Source organism: Echiichthys vipera, assembly GCF_963691815.1.
Source record: "Echiichthys vipera genome assembly, chromosome: 18".
NCBI classification, from domain to species: Eukaryota; Metazoa; Chordata; class Actinopteri; order Perciformes; family Trachinidae; genus Echiichthys; species Echiichthys vipera.
In genome coordinates this window covers 12,659,307-12,677,136 of record NC_139843.1, presented here as the reverse complement: position 1 = coordinate 12,677,136, position 17,830 = coordinate 12,659,307, and the positions used below count along the sequence as shown (strand labels likewise).

Below are 17,830 nucleotides of genomic sequence, written 5' to 3'. Positions count from 1 at the left end.
GCTACATTTTGCAGTTCAGCTTCAGCATGTTATTTAACTGTTAAATAACACATGCAGGTGAAACTTAAGACTCAAAATCTTGAATTAAAATACTAATATCTTGCTGACCTTGTAAACACAATATCTACAACAATAAATAAATGCTTCCCTTACTTGTGTAAAACATCTTCATAGCGTATGTAGAGCTTTTATATACATAAAAATCAATGTAAAAAAGCTGTGATAAAATCATGATTTTGATAAAAAGATCATGATGTGATATTTTTGCCATAAGAAGGAAAGGAGGAGAAAACACTTCCAAATTAGTGAAGGTGAGAAAATTTCAGTTTCCCTGGAATCAAATTGAGTGTCGAGAATAAGGGTATTTCACTGGTATTAGTATTGACAACTATATTTCTGGTATTGTGACATCCCTATTCCTGAGTGTTTTTAGGGAGGTAAGTTTCAATTGAGTAGTGGTATATTCTTTTACTAAATAATGTAAGAAGGAAAGTAATCAAAGCATCACATTGCCGATCCAAAACAGATAGAAAAGCATCTTTTCTCATTTTCAACTAAACTGAGGCAATCTGGGTGCACAGGTGTACTTATTTTGGGTGTTTCCATCTTAGAGACTTGTTAAAAAACCTTAATTACCCATTTAAATCTCATTTACAATCCTAATTTAACAAGATCCGTTCACTTACTTTTCAACTATGTGGGAGGCACATTCACTGAGTGCACCAAACAAAATCAAAATCAAACGTACACCTTTGTGACAGAAGTTTGGCAAAACAACTGCAGGACCTACAAATAAAAGCCCAAATGAGAGACCATTAACTGATCTTAAGCGGAGGGAAAGTCCACACAGGAACCAATAAACAACAACATTGTGATTCAAACCCTTGCATTCCTTGGAATAGCTTTCTCTTGATTTGATCTACAGTTTCACTCTTGACGACTTGCTCTGAAAAAAAAAACAAAAGAATAACAAGTAGATGTTGGGATGAAGATCAAGACTCAAGACAAGTCTCTAAAGCAGGAGCCATTCAGCCACAGCAAACTCCTGCACCCTTCTGAAAGCCATCTCACCAGTGCTGTTGAGCAACAAGATCCCTGCAGGGGCAAGGCGACGCCTCCCCCCTGACTGACAAGAGGCACTCAGGTGAATGATAATCCTCAACGCAACTACATAACACTTACTTCTATTTAACAACAATGGAGCGTCTGTCTCCTTGTTTGGGGTCTTTACACGGTCCAAAGAAGAGGCAGGTAATGAGCAGCAGAATCGTGTAAGCATGACAGGAGCCACTCCCTGCTCGGACACGTTCTGCTCCAGCTGCTCTGCACAGGCTGGATACTGCTCAGCGTCGCTGTCAACTTTCTGTTACTTCCCAACACGACAACAGTAACACAGAGCACCTTGCTGTTATTAATGAGTTAAAGAGTAACACAAACATGTGCTGTCCTGTAGGTCTTATCAAGGCATGCATCAGTTTTCTTTTTCTGTGATTGCTCAACACAAGCTGGCTAAGGTAAGTCTTGGTGGACCTGTTGTGACACATGCCACTGAGATGCCATACACTGGGGAAATTACAACCTGGCCAAGCCTCAAATACCATAGCCCTCGGATATGAAGCTTTAACAAGTTTTATTCTGTCTGTTCACCATTTGAGAATCAGATTTTTATTCTGTTCACCCTTTGGATCGGCTTTTGGATGAATGAGGCCGATCCAGCATTACAATCCAGTCATTTATGTCTTATTAATATCATACACAGCAAGATAATTAAGCCGTTGTTTGTTGGGTTTCAGGCAGCTGCTAAATGTTATATCACATTTTAAAATATCAGTTTGCAGTGCACTTTACATGGAAGTGTTATTTCTTTCTTTTTGACGCTAATGTACACTTTGTTATTTGTTAATAAATAATATTAAGTACATTTATAACTGTGTTAATTTGTTACCTTTTTTTAAACAAGGCTAAATGTTTATGTCAAGCCTTATGCCTTCACTCACATGGCAATCTCTACGGTTCATTCATTCGACAGTAGTATTGGATAAGTATCGGTCGATACGCTCAGCACAGGTATTGGATTGGATCGGAAAAAACTGGATCGGTAAATCTCTAGAAAGAAACTAGCAGTTACTCTTGAAACGCCTGATAGCGCTTATACACAATAAAATACAATGTAATGAACTTCAGGTGATATTGTTTCTCTCACTAAAATTGCATTGTATTGAACATAAACCTCTTAATTCCCAGCCTGGTGAAAAGTGATAAGAGCCAGGCCCAGTTACAAAGTAAGGCACACTGAATAAACAAGGGCTACACCTCACGAGAGAGGGCAGTCGCCCTATCTCAGAGGAAATCAAACAAGTCTAGTTCATCTCACTGTACACAGATGCAGTTTGCAACAGATGTTTGCACAGCCATGGCAGTTTGACACAGATAAACATGACTCTGATTCCAAACTATCCTGTGCCAACTTACATAATCTAGCCTTCAGTGACATTGGACTGTAAGCTTGTAACCCCAGCAGAGTTGAAAAATAGGCTACAGGGTGAAAGCCATTTCAGTTCTCTCACACTTTCTTATGACTTTGTTTTCACAGGTGGTGTTTTTTTTTTTTTACAGTACTCAACCCCAACTGCTCGCCCCATTCCCTGTCACTGCAGAGGGGCTGAATCCACTTGAACAAGTCTCTGTTGACCAATTTGCAAAGTCCAAAGTAAAACAGTGGGTGAAAGGATAGAACAAGCTGTCACTTGATATGTCACACATGGCCATAACAAAAAAAAAAAGCCTACATTCAATGGAGCATTACAGTAGGTGTTGTGTCTTATACAAAGGCCTTGGCAAAACAAAGGTACAGATAGCAAGAAGGTGCTTTCAAGTGCACGATTAAAAAGCAAAAAAAGAAAACACGACCTCCTCCAGTATATGAGATTCTGGCTGATGATTAAGGAAGGAAACTACATTGACACATGCAATGACAGTTGCAGAGAGTGTGAGTAACCAACGAGAGCGTTTCGACACAAAACTACGCATCATATCCTTAAATGTAACAATATGTACCGAAACAATATAACTGTCATAGATGAGCTTCCGTAGTAAGTTACACCGCAACAACGCACTCATTACAAAGTTGCAACATAAACAGCCGTGTGCATAACATACCTGCAGTCCTTTAAGGAGGTGTGCTCAAGCGTCAGCAAACAAAACGTCCACGGAGATATTACAGTGGAGCTGCTTCCAACAAATGAGGTTTTAACATGCACATTAGATAAAGATGCGTTTGGAGAAAAGTCCCCGACAATGCTAACGTTAACTGCAGCACGCCACTAACTCGACTAACGTTCAGCCGTTAGTCATCGACGAGAATGAAAGGGAGACCAAATAGAAAAACCGAAATAAGTCGACATTTGTCTTCTTTTAAAAAAGCAGATTTAGGTTTCTATACGCATCCTCTAACCGAAGCTGTGCGGAGACACGGCTCTGTCCTGCCCGGGCAGGATGCAGGGGCGGTAGGACTGAGAGCTGACGGCAGGTCTAGTAACTTCAAACTTAAAATGCCTTCTCGCTTCTGATTGGCCCAAACACAGCGCGGCGATGCATTCAGGGACTGCTGGTAAATGTGTGCTCCAAATTATGATTCGTTTGTAAGTAGGCAACAGTCAGAAAAGAAAAGAAGTATGGAATTACAAATGACATTCACTCACGAAACATGTTTGCTTTTATAAATATGAGCTAGACGTACTTACTTAAAGGCTGAATATGTAGAATCTTCATTAAAAGGTTTATATTTATTTTTTAAATAATACACCCACTGGGCGTTTTGATGGGTACCGAATTAAAGTATTGCTTTTCCATAAAAAATATATTTAGTCTGAATTGTTTATTTTATTTTGTTATTTTACAGACTGACAATGACTGTCACGTACTGTTAACATTATACCTGCCAATAGCGGCCAGCATTGCGGGTTGCCAGGGTTGCCTGTTGTTCGTGGGCAGCTACTGTAGGTGAAATGGAGTTTGCCAATCCTGCACCTGCTTTGTTATTTCTCCCAGCTGAGTGAACAGAGACGGGCAAAAGCAACAGTCAATATAGGCAAAGCATTCACTCAGTGGACTGAGATAAAGGAATTCAGAGGTATTAAAACGCATGCCAAAATGTCTACGTTTCTCCTTGATCTGTAAGCTAACTTTCATGTTTACTTAGCTGTAACGGCTTATGGTAACTGTTAGTAAAACTCCTCTGCAATACTTGTTCTCATTGTGCAATTTGCCTGGGGGGATGGGTTCAAACAGGCTCAAACAGACTCCGTCTCCTGTAGGCTATTGGGCCTGGTCTGACCAACCTGGCAACCCGAGTGGTGGAATTATTTTCTGTTGTTGCGACTACGATCTTGAGACACTAGATGGCATCGTTCTGCTCATTCTCCATATTCAACCTTTAAGCATTTAGTAACCGTAGTAGTAGTTGTAGTAGTTAACATATTGCTATGTTGCATTTACTATGCTGCAGTTCATACAGTTAAGACCGTTGCAAGCAAACATAAATGAGCTTTAGAATGTAATAATTTGCAATACATTTGTTTTTAAACCATTTTGGGTTGTGACCCTTGTATTGTAGTGTCTACGTTATGCTTTATGCGTTATGGCTTTCATGCCATCAAATAGAATATAATACTTTAAAGTCATTTTTTTATGTTGTTACTTTTAGCAGGTGCAGGTATTTGCTATGATTCATTTAGCCCCTAATTCCTGGAGTGTTTGTAGCTGTTGTTGCGTTTTGTTATGTATTTTTGTGTAATTTCAGTTGTCCATGTTTGTGCTGTAAACTTTTTGTTCTGCTGCACATTTTGACTCGGACCCCTTGGAAGAAAAAAATATTGAATCTCAATGGGACCTTTCTGGTTTAATAAAGGTTATAAAGTGTTATCTAAAACAGGTACTTGCGTTTGATTAATTGCGAGGTAAAACCATCCATTATTTTGCACACACAAAAAACAAAGAGGAAAGAAAATTGCCCAAAAATAAAGTCAGTAAAAAAAACCTATTTTTTCACTTGGATGGGCACCACCCGCCAAGTTTAGAATAGTATAGTTAGATAATCTAGTAAAGTTAGATTTGGCATCAGCTACACAAATGCTACTTGAAGACAATACTCTGACAGATCACAAGACGACATAGCTGATACTTTCTTGTGCATTATTTTTAATTAATTGTATACATGGGACTACTGTAGTATATATAACTATATTTTTGACAGGACCTGAAGGCATCCTAAAACTAGGTTTGTTAGCATGTCATCTATTCCTTTTATCTGTGTTTCTTGGTCTTTATGTCTGTCACTATCTAGCATGCATACAAACACACACACACATTTGATTCATGTGTGTGATTTTTTTCTATGCATTTGCAATAAAATGCAAAGCAGGTGGTGTCTGCATCTAATCTCTCTCTGTGGTTGCTCACAATAAAAGGATTCACTGTACTATTAAGGTTGCAGTGCCCCCTGCCTGCTGTTCATATTTTAAATTTTGAAATTTAGATTTAAGAGAGCCAAAAGTACTTTCTTTCAAGGAAAGCATCATTACTTTGTCTAGTTTTGTTTATGAATTGTCTGCAAGGGGTTAAACCTGTAGAAACATGCTTTCTGATTCATAAACATGCATCTTGTATTTATATCATGTCTAGATGAGATTTAATTTGATTGCATATACACCTGGCATAATGCATCTGCTACATGCATACTAAAATGGATTGTATCGTCATGTATGAAATTGTGTGTGTGTGTGTGTTTGTGTGAAAGAGAGAGAGAAAAAGAGAGGGAGAGAGAGAGGGAGAATGATTAACAACTTTATCCTCTAACTAAATTAGTGCATTGATCTTTCTAATATTAAGTGTCACATCACCAGTTGAATTACCCAGAGATTAATGCACACAGACACACACACGCGCGCACACAGGCACACGCACACACACACACACACACACACACACAAACACAGACACACACGCACACACACACACAAGCAGAGCACCTGAACTCAGTGAATAATTGACAACCAGTTGATGAATGTAGTTACAACTTGAATGATATTTTGATTTATAGTCATTTCCTTGATCTGTGAGTGTGTTTAACAGTTTGTCAGTTTATATTTTAATCCCAGATTCGTGCTGGTGATGCAGTTTGATATCCACAGTCGGTGCCAATCACTCTGGTCCTGTCATCTTCACCACTCTGTCTTCTTTCAGTGGCGGGTTAGTTGGGTAACATCAAGCCCACCTGTAAAACATACAGCCATTACTATGAATTACTGGTGATTTGCATTTTCAGCGTTAATGAGATCGTTCCCACCAGCCTTAATGTGTGGCAGTAAAAGAAAATGTACATCATGAAACCCCTTGTCGCACTAAAATGAACTGCTTGAATGACCCATGATTCTTTATGTTCATTGAAGTTTCCCAATGTGTAGTATAAAATAATAGCAGAATGGAGTTATACGAATCAGGAGAGATTACAAGTTGCTTTTGTGTTCATATATAGATTCAGGAGTTTGATTCTACTTTCATAAGATATGAGACGATGAACAGAAGATCTTGATTTTCTTTTTTCAATAGAGAGAAACCGTGTGGAGAGCTTTGGACTTTGAATATGCAGAATCACAGTAACATTTCACATTACAGTATTCAGTACCTTGTCTGGGCTCATATTAGGACACATCCAGTTGTACAGGTAGTAATGAAGACTCTTGTCAATGAGGCTGAACTTGAGCTTCTCAAGGAAACTCTTGTTGTCCATTACATCGAGAGCAGAGAAGACATCAAAACCTTTCTGTCCATTAGGAAAAAGAGCATTTATTTTGCTGTAATATACAGTAAACCGACTCTACACACATTTAAAACATAAAAACCCTCTAAAAATACATATATTGTTATCTATTCTATTGACTTTCAATAAAAAATAAGATAAAAACAAATGTTTACAAAAAAACTGTGCCTTTAAACAAGCCATTGGGATTTCTGTGCTACTGTGATGTCACAACGGCACTGCAGTATACTGTATATAGGGCGAAAATGCTGCTACAGTTAAAGCCGAGAGCACTGATGCAGAAGACCCACAAACACAAGTATAACCTGAAAATAAGCACATTATGGCGTCTTTAAAGTCTAAACCGTTATGTACTTTTTAAATGAAAGGGATTTTTATTATGACCCACTCACAGATTTAGCCAGAACCAGTGTGTCCTCCATGAGGTCAACCGGGTCTGTGGCGGTAGAAGCGATGTAAAGGAGATGAGCTGCCCTTAGGCCAGTGTGGACTGGGTGATTCAGCACCCTGGAGGAGACGCTGTAGAAACTCACCACGTCCGTCAGTGTGCCGTCATCACCCTGTGTGTGTGCGTGTGGAGGGCAGGTAAATCAGTTAGTAACTCCTGCATCATAATAGAAGTATTTTTTTCACCAGGAAATGCAGAGGAAAGCTCTTCCCTCTCCAAAGTTATTAAAAATTGAAATGGGCAAATTGTCAAGTCAGACCTCCACAACATAGGTGTCATTCACATTCTCCCTTGGTAACAGCCAGTGCTCGACTTCCTGCAAAGACAACACGGGGCTGAGGGGAAACATCCGGAGGTTTTCCTGCAGAAGTGAGTGAATTCCCACAGCATCTGCTTTAGTCATAGGGCGCAGGCCTGGTGTCTTTGTCACCTGCGAGAGAGGAGGTAATGTTTCTGCAAGTGCTGTAGGGATGCTTGTTACCGCAATCTCATGACAATTAAAATCAGTGTACTTTAACATTCTGTATACACCCTGTGAGTGAGTTGAAACTCTGTGACGTCAGACTATAATGGCAGTAATGGCTTTATGCCTCTAGGTGGCAGCACAAACTAACCTCAGGCAGACGGTTGAATTTGAGAGCTCTCTGCAGGTTCATGTTCTGTCTCAGACCCGGGTAGCTCACCTCCATCAGCTTACGGGGATTCAAAGGGCGATGCCAGTACCTAAAAGTTTTAGTGTGTTTATTTGGTAGAGATGGTTGATTTATAAAAGAAATACCAAAGATGAGATGACTAGATTATCTGAGTGAAACTAATTTGTTTTCCCCATGGTAACATATTTGTTTAGAAGAAATAGCACATACTATACACTAAAAGCAAAGACTGCATAACCAGCTGAAGAAGTTTTTAAGTTTTGTTTTCGTTTAAGACCCTGAAACATAAGTATTTCTTTATAACATGAAACATAACAATGACTAAATAAACACTCTAAAGTTAAAGGTTCCATGTAAAAAGCAAGATTTCCATGTCTTTTATAAATGCATGTTGAGGTGCTTTATAAAAAACTGTGAAAGTATCAAAACGCTTAATCCACAGAGAAACGAACACAGCTCTTACTCAGAAACTGTGCTATTAAACGAGCCTTCGGGACTTCCGATGTCACAACTGTATACTAATAGGTAGAAAATGCAGCTACAGTGCCGTTTCAGTCATTCCCAGACGGCAATGATGGTGCAGAGATGCAGAGAGCGCAAATGCGGAAGACCCCGAAAAAACACTGACCAACTTGGCTTAAAGAGACTGGCGCTTACACTGAGAATTTCAGACCAGATATTCACATAGGCAGCATGAGAAAAAGTGTGGTTTTTAACATAAAAGCATGCAAACATGTTAGCCAGTAAAACCCCAAAATAAGCATATTATTTCCCCTTAAAATAAAATGTAAATCAACTTTGTGTAGCAGCGACTACCTGCAGGAGCTCAGTGGTGTGGGCAGCACAACACCAGCTGTGTAGACAGCCTGATGGAGTCCCCGCTGGTTGACCCGTCTGGTGAGCTCTCGGATCAGAACCGGAGCCATCCGCTTGAGGCGCAGCTTCTTATGAACACACAGGAATTTGACCTGTACCAGCTGCTTCTCCCTGCAGAGCACATTTTGAACATTTGCTGCGAGACACTTGCAGGTAAAAATGCTACAGTTTTGCCCGCATTAACTCTGAATACTAATATTGCTCATCAGATGTCAAATGATATCTTTGCATATATTTATGAGCTACTCACGTCTCATATATGCGAACATCTGCAGGAAGAGCAGCAATGAAGCCGACTAACTTGTCATTGGTGTCTACTCGTACACCACAGTGCCACTGGGCCAGCCAGTTAGGAGGTTGTAAAACCCTTAAGAGGAAGAGAATGACATTGTCTGCAGTATGACTGTGAATACATGCAGGCATAGTTCAATAAACTCTGATTAAGGATTATTTCCAATAAAAGAATTGAGCATGAGATGACTGAGCTGAATGAATACAGCGGCTTTCTTTCAACTCACAGCCAAAGACCTGTGCCAGTTCCTGGAATGCTAATGTTAATAATTCGTATCAAAGTAAATGTTATTATATTTGGATGTAAGTGTTCCCTGAAGGTGGAGATACCGTTTATGCAGATCAGAGTGGAAAAAGGCAGCAGTGAAGAGATTAGAGTAGCTGGTTTATAGGACATAACTGATAACGGTGTGTCGCGGGGTCAGACTAGAATGTCATCCTTTATAGACTTTCAACACCTTAATTCCATTAGTGTTACTCAGAAGTAAAAATAAATGTGATGCAGTTGTACTGAGCAGTTTTAAGGTGTATTAATGCAAGACGGGGCTGAAACAGAGCATGTATCAATCTTATCTAGATGAATAAAGGGTTAAAAAAAAGAAAGTTTTGCTGACATACATTCAAAATCTAGAAATCAAAAGTGACTAAATGCGTCTGACTGAAGCTTACCATTGCAGATACTCCGAAGAGAACTCAACTCTGATAGTGTTGTCATCCTCTTCCATGTAGTTCTCATTGAGCAGAGTGCATAGCTCTCTCAACTGCAATGACACATGGATATGTGAGTCCATTTCTTTTCTGAATTCAACACTAAGAGAAGGATAGTGTCTCACGTCTGGAAGACCAGAATTTGAAAGATGTGCGTTGTAATGAGATCTTTGCAATGATACACTTACCACTGTAGGGCTGCTCAGGTCCAGAGTGTCCCAGGAGAAACCTTGAGGTAGAGAGAGGGGCTCCTTACGGACATTGGCTTCTCCCTCTACTATTGGGCCATGAGTCACAATGCTGTCAGTGTCACCTGAGGAAGAATAAAGAAAGTATTAAGAAAAACCAATGAGGAATGCACAACTTCATTTGCAATATTGTAATTACTGTGAAGGATGGACTTCGGTTAATGGCTGCTGTGTTATAATATCAATGCTAAAAAAGGATTAAAGGGCTCCTTCTTCTTACTATTTTGTATAAAAGCATTCATTAAAGGTGAATTAAAAATCAAAATCTGTGCAACTGAGAGGTCCAGTTAAAGGTATTCACAGCAATGTTTTGATGAATGTTTCTCCTATTTTTTTCACGACATATTCTCCACCAGCGCATATCCTCAGGTGCCATAGCGAGACATGCACACCAGGGGGAATATGATAACATGTCCGCCCACAGATGTTGGTGGTAATGTGCTGTGAATAAACCGTAGGAGTCTAGCAATAAAATTATAGAAGTAGCTTGAAAGGTGATGTAAACGATGTAGTTTTTCCAAAAAGTCAAAGTGAGGATTTGGCGTGACTTTCTCTACGGTGAAGAGCACGTTTTCACACCTAAAGGAACAGTTCAGCATTTTATACGCTTATTCGCTTTTTAGTGTATGAGAAGATTGATGTCTCTCTCATGTCTGTAAGTTAAATATGTAGCTGCAGTCAGTTAGCTTAGCTTAGCATAAAGACTGGGGCAGTACAGGGAAACTGCTCTTAAAAAAAAATCTAAATACATTTTTTTTTTTACGCTGTGGCTTTGATAAGAACAACAAACAAGACATAATGATGGATCTAGTGACCTGCACCCATCTAGCTATTAAATCGTGACATAATGCCCTTTCAAAATACGATTTCTGGGCCCAAGTCGGTCCAAGACTTGTATTTGTACAATGCAGCAGTGCTTTTACCTCTTTCTTATTGATGAAAAGGTGTCTCCCTAAAGAAAGAAGTGATCGGAATTGTTCACAGGATCAACCGCTGTTCTTTGTTTTGTTTGACAGAGCACTTGGACCAGGAAATTGTATTTTGAAAGGGTGTTAAGTCAAACTTAACAGCCCCATTGTCACTGTTTTAAACATGGGGTTAACACTGTCAATTATAACAAAACTACTTTGGGTAGGTTGAGAAAAAGCTGATGGTTTACATTGAACTTAGTATGTCTCTTACATAAATAAGTGAGGTGATCGAAGTACTTTTCACATGGCACATGAGCAGTGGCCTGGTTGAAGACATCAAAGACAAACATAAATCTGGCACAAAATGTCTGTATTAACGTAATTGGGGAATAGGAATGTCATTTTTAGGAGACATTTTTAGGAGAGTTGCTTTTTACCCAGTCCTGGGACAGGCTGTGTTTCCCAGAAGCGGTATATGTGTTTTTTGGCCTGCTGCAGGGTCTTGGGCATACTTGGGCCCAAGGAGAAGAGGTGGAGGGCTCTCTGGATGTCCTGCTGCTTCGACTCAGAAAGTGAGTCCAGCTAGGGCATAACAAGACAAGCAGGGACAAGTTACTATGTAATCTTTTGCCAAGAAGATTGTAATTTGACCGTCACACAGCAGCATAACATCAGCTTGAGCCCAACAGCCAAAACTGGCGCATTTACATGTTTCATGTGAAAATGCAAACAATACACCCATGGGCAATTTTATTCAGTATTCAAATTGTCAAAAAACAGAAACCAGTAAACCTACATCAGTGCACGTATGCACACATTCACAGAAAGACACAAACCATAACAAATGGGTCCCTGGATCCCTCTGGTTTCCACACATCTCCCTTCTTTTGCTTCTTTTTGCTCCCTTTTGGACTCTTGACCTCTGTCAGATCCTGATCTCTAAAATACATGTGCATGCACAGACATTCTTATAAATTGTAAGGGTGAATTTTACTGAATAGATTTTTTTACTAAATGAAGAAACAGAGAATTGAAAATACTTACAACAAGTTTGTATCAGTCATTGTGAACAAGTGCGAGCCCTTGGGGGTGAATCGGGGTGTTTTCTGACACATTTGTGTCTCTTCAGCTCTTATCTTGGCGAGCAGCAAGGGGAGGAGAGTCACCACCCCAGTCACCCAACCCAACTCCCACCCATTAGAGAGATAACTAAAAACAATACGACAATTAAATATCACTTCTCACGGTCTTCATATGTCAGACAGCTGCACAGTGCTGCACAGTGCGCTGCGGCAGATTAAAGCTTACAGCAGCTTGATCCAGGCAGCAGATTTAATTGGCTGAAGTTGTCTAATTGCAGAGTTCCCATAAAGTTTTAAAAGTCAGCACTCTTTCCAGAACTTTATATCTCTTGTGGACTTGATGATCATTGTCCATGTTTAATGAAGTCCAGTATAATGAACAGTATGTTAACACAGTGACTCAGCAATTTGATCACAGACTTACTGTCAAGTTGCTGTTTATTCATTATATACATTGTGATGACTAAGAATAAATAAACAATCAAGTACAAATCATCATCAATTGATCACATCTATTACTTTTCACAGAAAGTTTCACTCAATAAACTATGTTCGTGTCATTCTGGGTATTAATCTGGCATTAATCACACAGCAAAGCACTGTGAGATGGGTAGTCTAACTGTTCTGGGAAGATCAGGAAAGTTGTTTTGGATGTTATTTCATTCTTAAATTACATTTATTCATCTATTTAACTATTAAAAATAGGGAGTGCATGAATTGCATTGTGCCTCATGTACATTCTCGTCTGTATACCCCAAGAGAGGTTGACCGCAATCCCCGTGGAGTCTGTTGCATGCTGCTTGGATTCTTGTCATTTTTTTTATTTACATAGCCCAATGAAACAAATCACAAATTAAGCTCAAGAGGCTTAATAATCCGTATAGCATCCTCATGAGTGCTGAGCCATTTGCATCTAATATAGCTGTATAGCAATTCATGATGGTCTGATTTCTTTTGATCTGAGTGTATTTTTTTAAAACTAAAACAGTTTTTTCATTTATAAAGTGCAGCCTGGAGCTATTTCTGTCTCTACTCCATGGTTCTACTGTGGTATTATCTTGCCACTGAAATTCTGAATGTCAATAAGAACTTGATGCTACTAACACCTGTCACCATTCAGGGTGAAGGAGTGGAAAATGTGCAGTTCTATAAGTACTTGGAAAGCTCATAAACAACTGCTGATTTGACAACAAAGAGGCGGAGTGCAAGACACGGCAGAAAAGCATGTTCCTCTTGAGGCTCGGAGTTTCAACATAATGAAACATACTGCATGTTCTAATAAGTGAGGCTGACCTCATTCACTATTCGCACATCTGCTCCAAGAGCGCAGCTCTAGTCCCATTACACGTGTCATACCATTTTTTTGGTGACTCAGCCAAAATGTCTCTATACAGATACCACACCTCAAGCAGCCCCACTGGAGAGAAATGTCATACACCTTCTGTTTCGCCTTGTTTGAAAGTAATGTTAACATCATGTGGATTGATGAAAAGTTACATAAACATAATTAATTCATATTTTCTATTGCTAAAATTAGATTTTCTTACACAGCTAACAGCCATGATTAGCATTGCAAAACGTATTTATCTGAGGACGAGTGTGTTAGTTGACATTAGCTGGCTGTGTTCGTGTTCAGATCTGGCGTGACATTGCTGCTGAGACAGAAACAAACAAAGTTGACTTTCTCCTGATCCGTCCGTCTCAAAAATGACATTTTGGTGTCAGAATGTTTAGGAGAGATGTGGCTTGTGAACAATAGGTCCAATATTGACTTCAGTGGCTAAGGGAAAAGGCCATAATCTGTGTTCACGTTCACAATACAAACTTTGTCTCCTAAAGTGGCGGGGCCGTGGAGAAACACACGTGACACAGAAACAGGAATTGATTGAGTTAATCCAAAGTCTGACTCATCCCCTTTTCAACGGCCTTGGGAGGACAGTTGAGGTGGTGGATGGGTCCCAAAACATAGGATTCCTTTTCTCTAACCTTAACCAAGTCATCTTAGTCACATTTTCTGCTTAAACGTAACTAGTCAGCATTTCACAATGTTAAATAAAATGTCACATTTCATAAGATAGGATACGAATTATCGTCCATATGTTTTTGTAAGATATCATAAAAACCTGTTGATGAGAATACATTGAATAATTACGGGGTGTGTGCACTTTTATGCCTGGTACGGTGTTAGAGTTAGAGTGAAATCCCCAAGTCTTGGAATGCAGGCAGGACGACAACACCCAGGAGACTGCAGTCAGACAGGGAATGAAGGCTAAATGAAAAGTCCCTACTGAACAACTCAAAACACGTCTCTGGTGAGCTGATGCGGGCTCTAATACACTGTATATTTATGTCCAACTCTACGTCTAGCATTCCTTTTTGTTTTGTGTTGTTGTCTGTGCCACTTCTGTTTTTTCCTTCTGAAAGTCCCCAGAGGTCATTAAAATTTCATCTCCCAACTATGTTGGAGTCCTCTTGGGTAACTGAAGAAGTCACCCTGGGTTTACTGTATCGTGATGTGGAAAAACATAGTTACCGACGCTGTTGAGAAGGGAGGTAATTTAATTTGAATGTATGAAGGATTTCAGTCCACCCTTGGTGATTGTGTCTGACTGCCACACTCCACACACTGACAGAAAATGTCCTATCTGGTCACATCAGAGAAACTGATTACCACTGTGATTCACAGCATAAACATGCCTCAATGAATAAATGTGAACATAATATGATCCTTCTTTATTCGATCTTTGTCTACTTGGACTTGTTTCATTGATCTCTGAAACATAATTTTTCTTTTCACTTGCCAGCATTTTTGTCAACACAGGTAACATGACTGCTGCTGAAGAATACTGGCTGGTTTTCACATACCAAGACCCTCCAGGGGAAGGCAATGCCAGTCTGCTCTGATTGGTCATCTTTTCCAGGTCTTCCGCAATTTCTGATTGTAATGGCACCGTAATGGCACCTATATATATAGTAAAGGTGTGACATCACAAGCATACTGATGACCCGACGGTTTCTGAATACGGGCTGTGTGCATTTCTCAGTGGATTGAACGTTTTGATAGTTTCACATTATTTATTTGGCTCCTCGGCCTGCCTCAAAATTACACATCAAATTAGACACAAAAAAAGACATGAAAAATATCACCTTTTTACGACAATGTAGTGTGAAAAAAAAGTAAACTACAGACCCGGAGAAGAGAGGTTTTATTTTGAGAAAAAAGTCGCAGATTTATGAGACTAAAGTGGCAAATCTACGAGAAAAAATAAAGTCGCAGATTTATGAGATTTAAAGTGGCAAATCTACGAGAAAAAGTCGAAAAGTAGATTTGCTACTTTTTAATTTCATGAATCTGTAACTCTTTTTCTCTAAATATTACCCGGGTAAGGGGGTTTTTTCATACTTGGCCCTAATACGGCGTCTTACTTTTTACAATATGGGACCTTTATATTATCAGATGTGAGGAGCAAATTGAAATTGAAGAGGCAGAAGAGACAAATGGTATGTTTCATTGGTTCATAGGATATTTTGTTTAACTTTAACTTTCTACTAACTACTAGATAATTAGATTTACTTTTTTTTTAAAGATCATTTTGTAGTCCGAAATGTAATCAATGTGTGCAACTTAATCACTAACATGCTTAAAATAAAGATGAATATCATATAGTCATACCCAGGCCTGTAGATGGTGCAAAAACAGCTACAGTATAATAATGAAATACAGCCAATCAACGACAAACTGCAGTGGCAATACGTTGCTTTCTGCTCAGGGGATATAAGGATAACCAGGCAAAGGTAAGTTTGCTTTGTGTGTGTGTGTGTGTGTGTGTGTGTGTGTGTGTGTGTGTGTAGGTGTGTTTCTTCTTTCAGTATGTACACACACACAAGCACACAGTCAGAACCATTACTAATCTGTAAATAGATCCGTATTGCTGTGATCTCTCTGCCGAACAAGATCCTCTTCCCTTTGCCTCGCTTTCTCTTCTTCTTCCCCGTCTCCCTCGTCTGTCTCAGCGTCTGTAACTCTGTTGTTTGCGAGACTGGATGAATGAGCAACAATCTCTGCAGCTCTCTTTCTCTCTGCTGACTCTTGTTTCTCTGACTCACTGTCTCTCAGATTTCTCTTTCAGTCTGTTGTTCCATCCTCGTCATTCTCTCTCACTTATGCATTTAACTGAACACGATTCTTCTTGACAGTCGTGACTGTCAAATAACTCAAAATCTCAAAGTATATTGTAAATGTTTCTAATCATGGAAATGATTAGGTCATTCAATATTTGTGTGTTGTTCAGCCTAAATGATCATTAACTGGCAAGCAGGAGAATCTATTTTCTTTGCTCTTTTATGTGTTTGTTTGTTTGTTTCTCTTTCATCCTGTATTTGTTTTGGTCATTATCATTTAAACAAGATAAAGATAAATTACAAAATCAGTAGTCTGTAGGTGCAAGAATGTGCTGTTTCTTCTTTCAAAAGTGACTTAGTCTCACTTTAAGAACATGCCATTTAGCATTCACTTAGCATTTAGCTTCACACTTACACCAAGTTATCATTATTTAATACATATCACCCAAAAAAATGTGTATACCAATGGATGGTTGTGTTTTTCGTCTGTTTATTGTTTGTGTTAAAAAAATGTATTTCCACTGAGGCTGATTTCAGATTAGAAGGTTGCGAAAATTCATCAACCCCTCGTAAAATTCTCACAGACCCTTTCAGGTGATGTCAGAAGTAGATGACCATTAAGGTATAAAGGAATGATCTTACTTCCTTTTTTTTGGAAAGGGGGCATTTTGCAGACTAACGTGAAAACAAAAGCCAGCCTTCCAAGAAATTACATTTCTGTTGGATGATTCTGGAGCCCAGATTTACATTCAATGCCATTACTCAGTGTTAATATGCAGCAAAGTGTGTATGGTTTCTATCATGACAAGAATGAACTGTGTGGAGGTGGATGCATGTGGGCCATCTGATCTTAATGCTGCAAACTGATTTTGTTTTATGTTTTCATGTTTTATTTACCCATAATGACGACCTTTTATAATCCTTAAAGGTCCCATATTGTAAAAAGTGAGATTTGCTGTCTTATTCGATTATAAATACATCAAGGTGCTCTGTAAATACTGTGAAAGTATCAAAATTCTCAATCCACAGAGGAATGCACACAGTCTGTGTTCAGAAACTCGGTTTTGAAACGAGCCGTCAGGACTTATGTACAGTTGTGATGTCTCAACTATGCTATACAGTATATAGTGCTGTTACAGTCTTACACTGTAATGACGGTACAGATATTCAGAGAGGTAAATGGCATAGTATGGGACCTTTAAAGCTCATATGTGTAGAATATAGTATGTGTGATATAGCATATTTCAAATTGAACTGAGATGACATTGTGTTGTTTTTCCAAGTCATTGATTGATCGGTGTCCCTGGCTTGGATCCTTGATGCGGAGTGTCTTCTGTACTACCACTGGGAGGCGCAGAAATTCACAAATTCAACTTACTTGGTGTGACTTTAATCAATTGTTTTTATTGCCCAGCAATTATAAATGTTAACACTGGATGTTTAAAAATGTCATCACTAAATGTTTTTGGCATCTCCCAATATCAGCCTTCTTGTTTGGTGAGTAGGTTGTGGAAAGAGTAACAGTCTTCTCTCGGGGCAGGAAGTATACTCTTAACCATCTCGCACTTCCTCTCACGTACTTGTCACTCACCTTGATGGGCTGTCGACCTTAAAAAAGGTGTCTGGCCTGAGGCTGAGCTAACAGCCTCCCCCAAAGGTGAGGATAAAAGA

General features: G+C 39.2%; 2 protein-coding genes across 3 annotated transcripts in view; both read right to left on the bottom strand.

The window, feature by feature from the left end:
- Positions 1 to 3,474, bottom strand: part of LOC310960758 (supervillin-like) — a 46,755-nt gene extending 43,281 nt beyond the window's left edge. Inside the window, exon 1 of one of the 2 annotated variants that reach the window (XM_083932549.1) lies at positions 3,160 to 3,474. The gene's annotated coding sequence lies outside the window, so the exon portion shown is untranslated. Of the gene's footprint in view, positions 1 to 1,182; positions 1,312 to 3,159 lie in introns of those variants that run through there. The other variant, XM_083932550.1, reaches the window with a different exon arrangement.
- Positions 3,475 to 6,250: 2,776 nt separating this feature from the next.
- On the bottom strand, positions 6,251 to 12,070 carry LOC310960522 (glycylpeptide N-tetradecanoyltransferase 2-like; the record flags this gene model as incomplete). The annotated part of the gene is made up of 12 exons (XM_083932236.1): positions 6,251 to 6,274; positions 6,686 to 6,823; positions 7,213 to 7,380; positions 7,528 to 7,698; positions 7,883 to 7,991; positions 8,738 to 8,908; positions 9,048 to 9,164; positions 9,758 to 9,849; positions 9,985 to 10,109; positions 11,393 to 11,537; positions 11,792 to 11,894; positions 12,000 to 12,070. 12 exons carry the CDS (start codon positions 12,068 to 12,070, stop codon positions 6,251 to 6,253), a joined length of 1,434 nt encoding a protein of 477 aa, XP_083788362.1.
- Between the last annotated feature and the right edge of the window lie 5,760 nt (positions 12,071 to 17,830).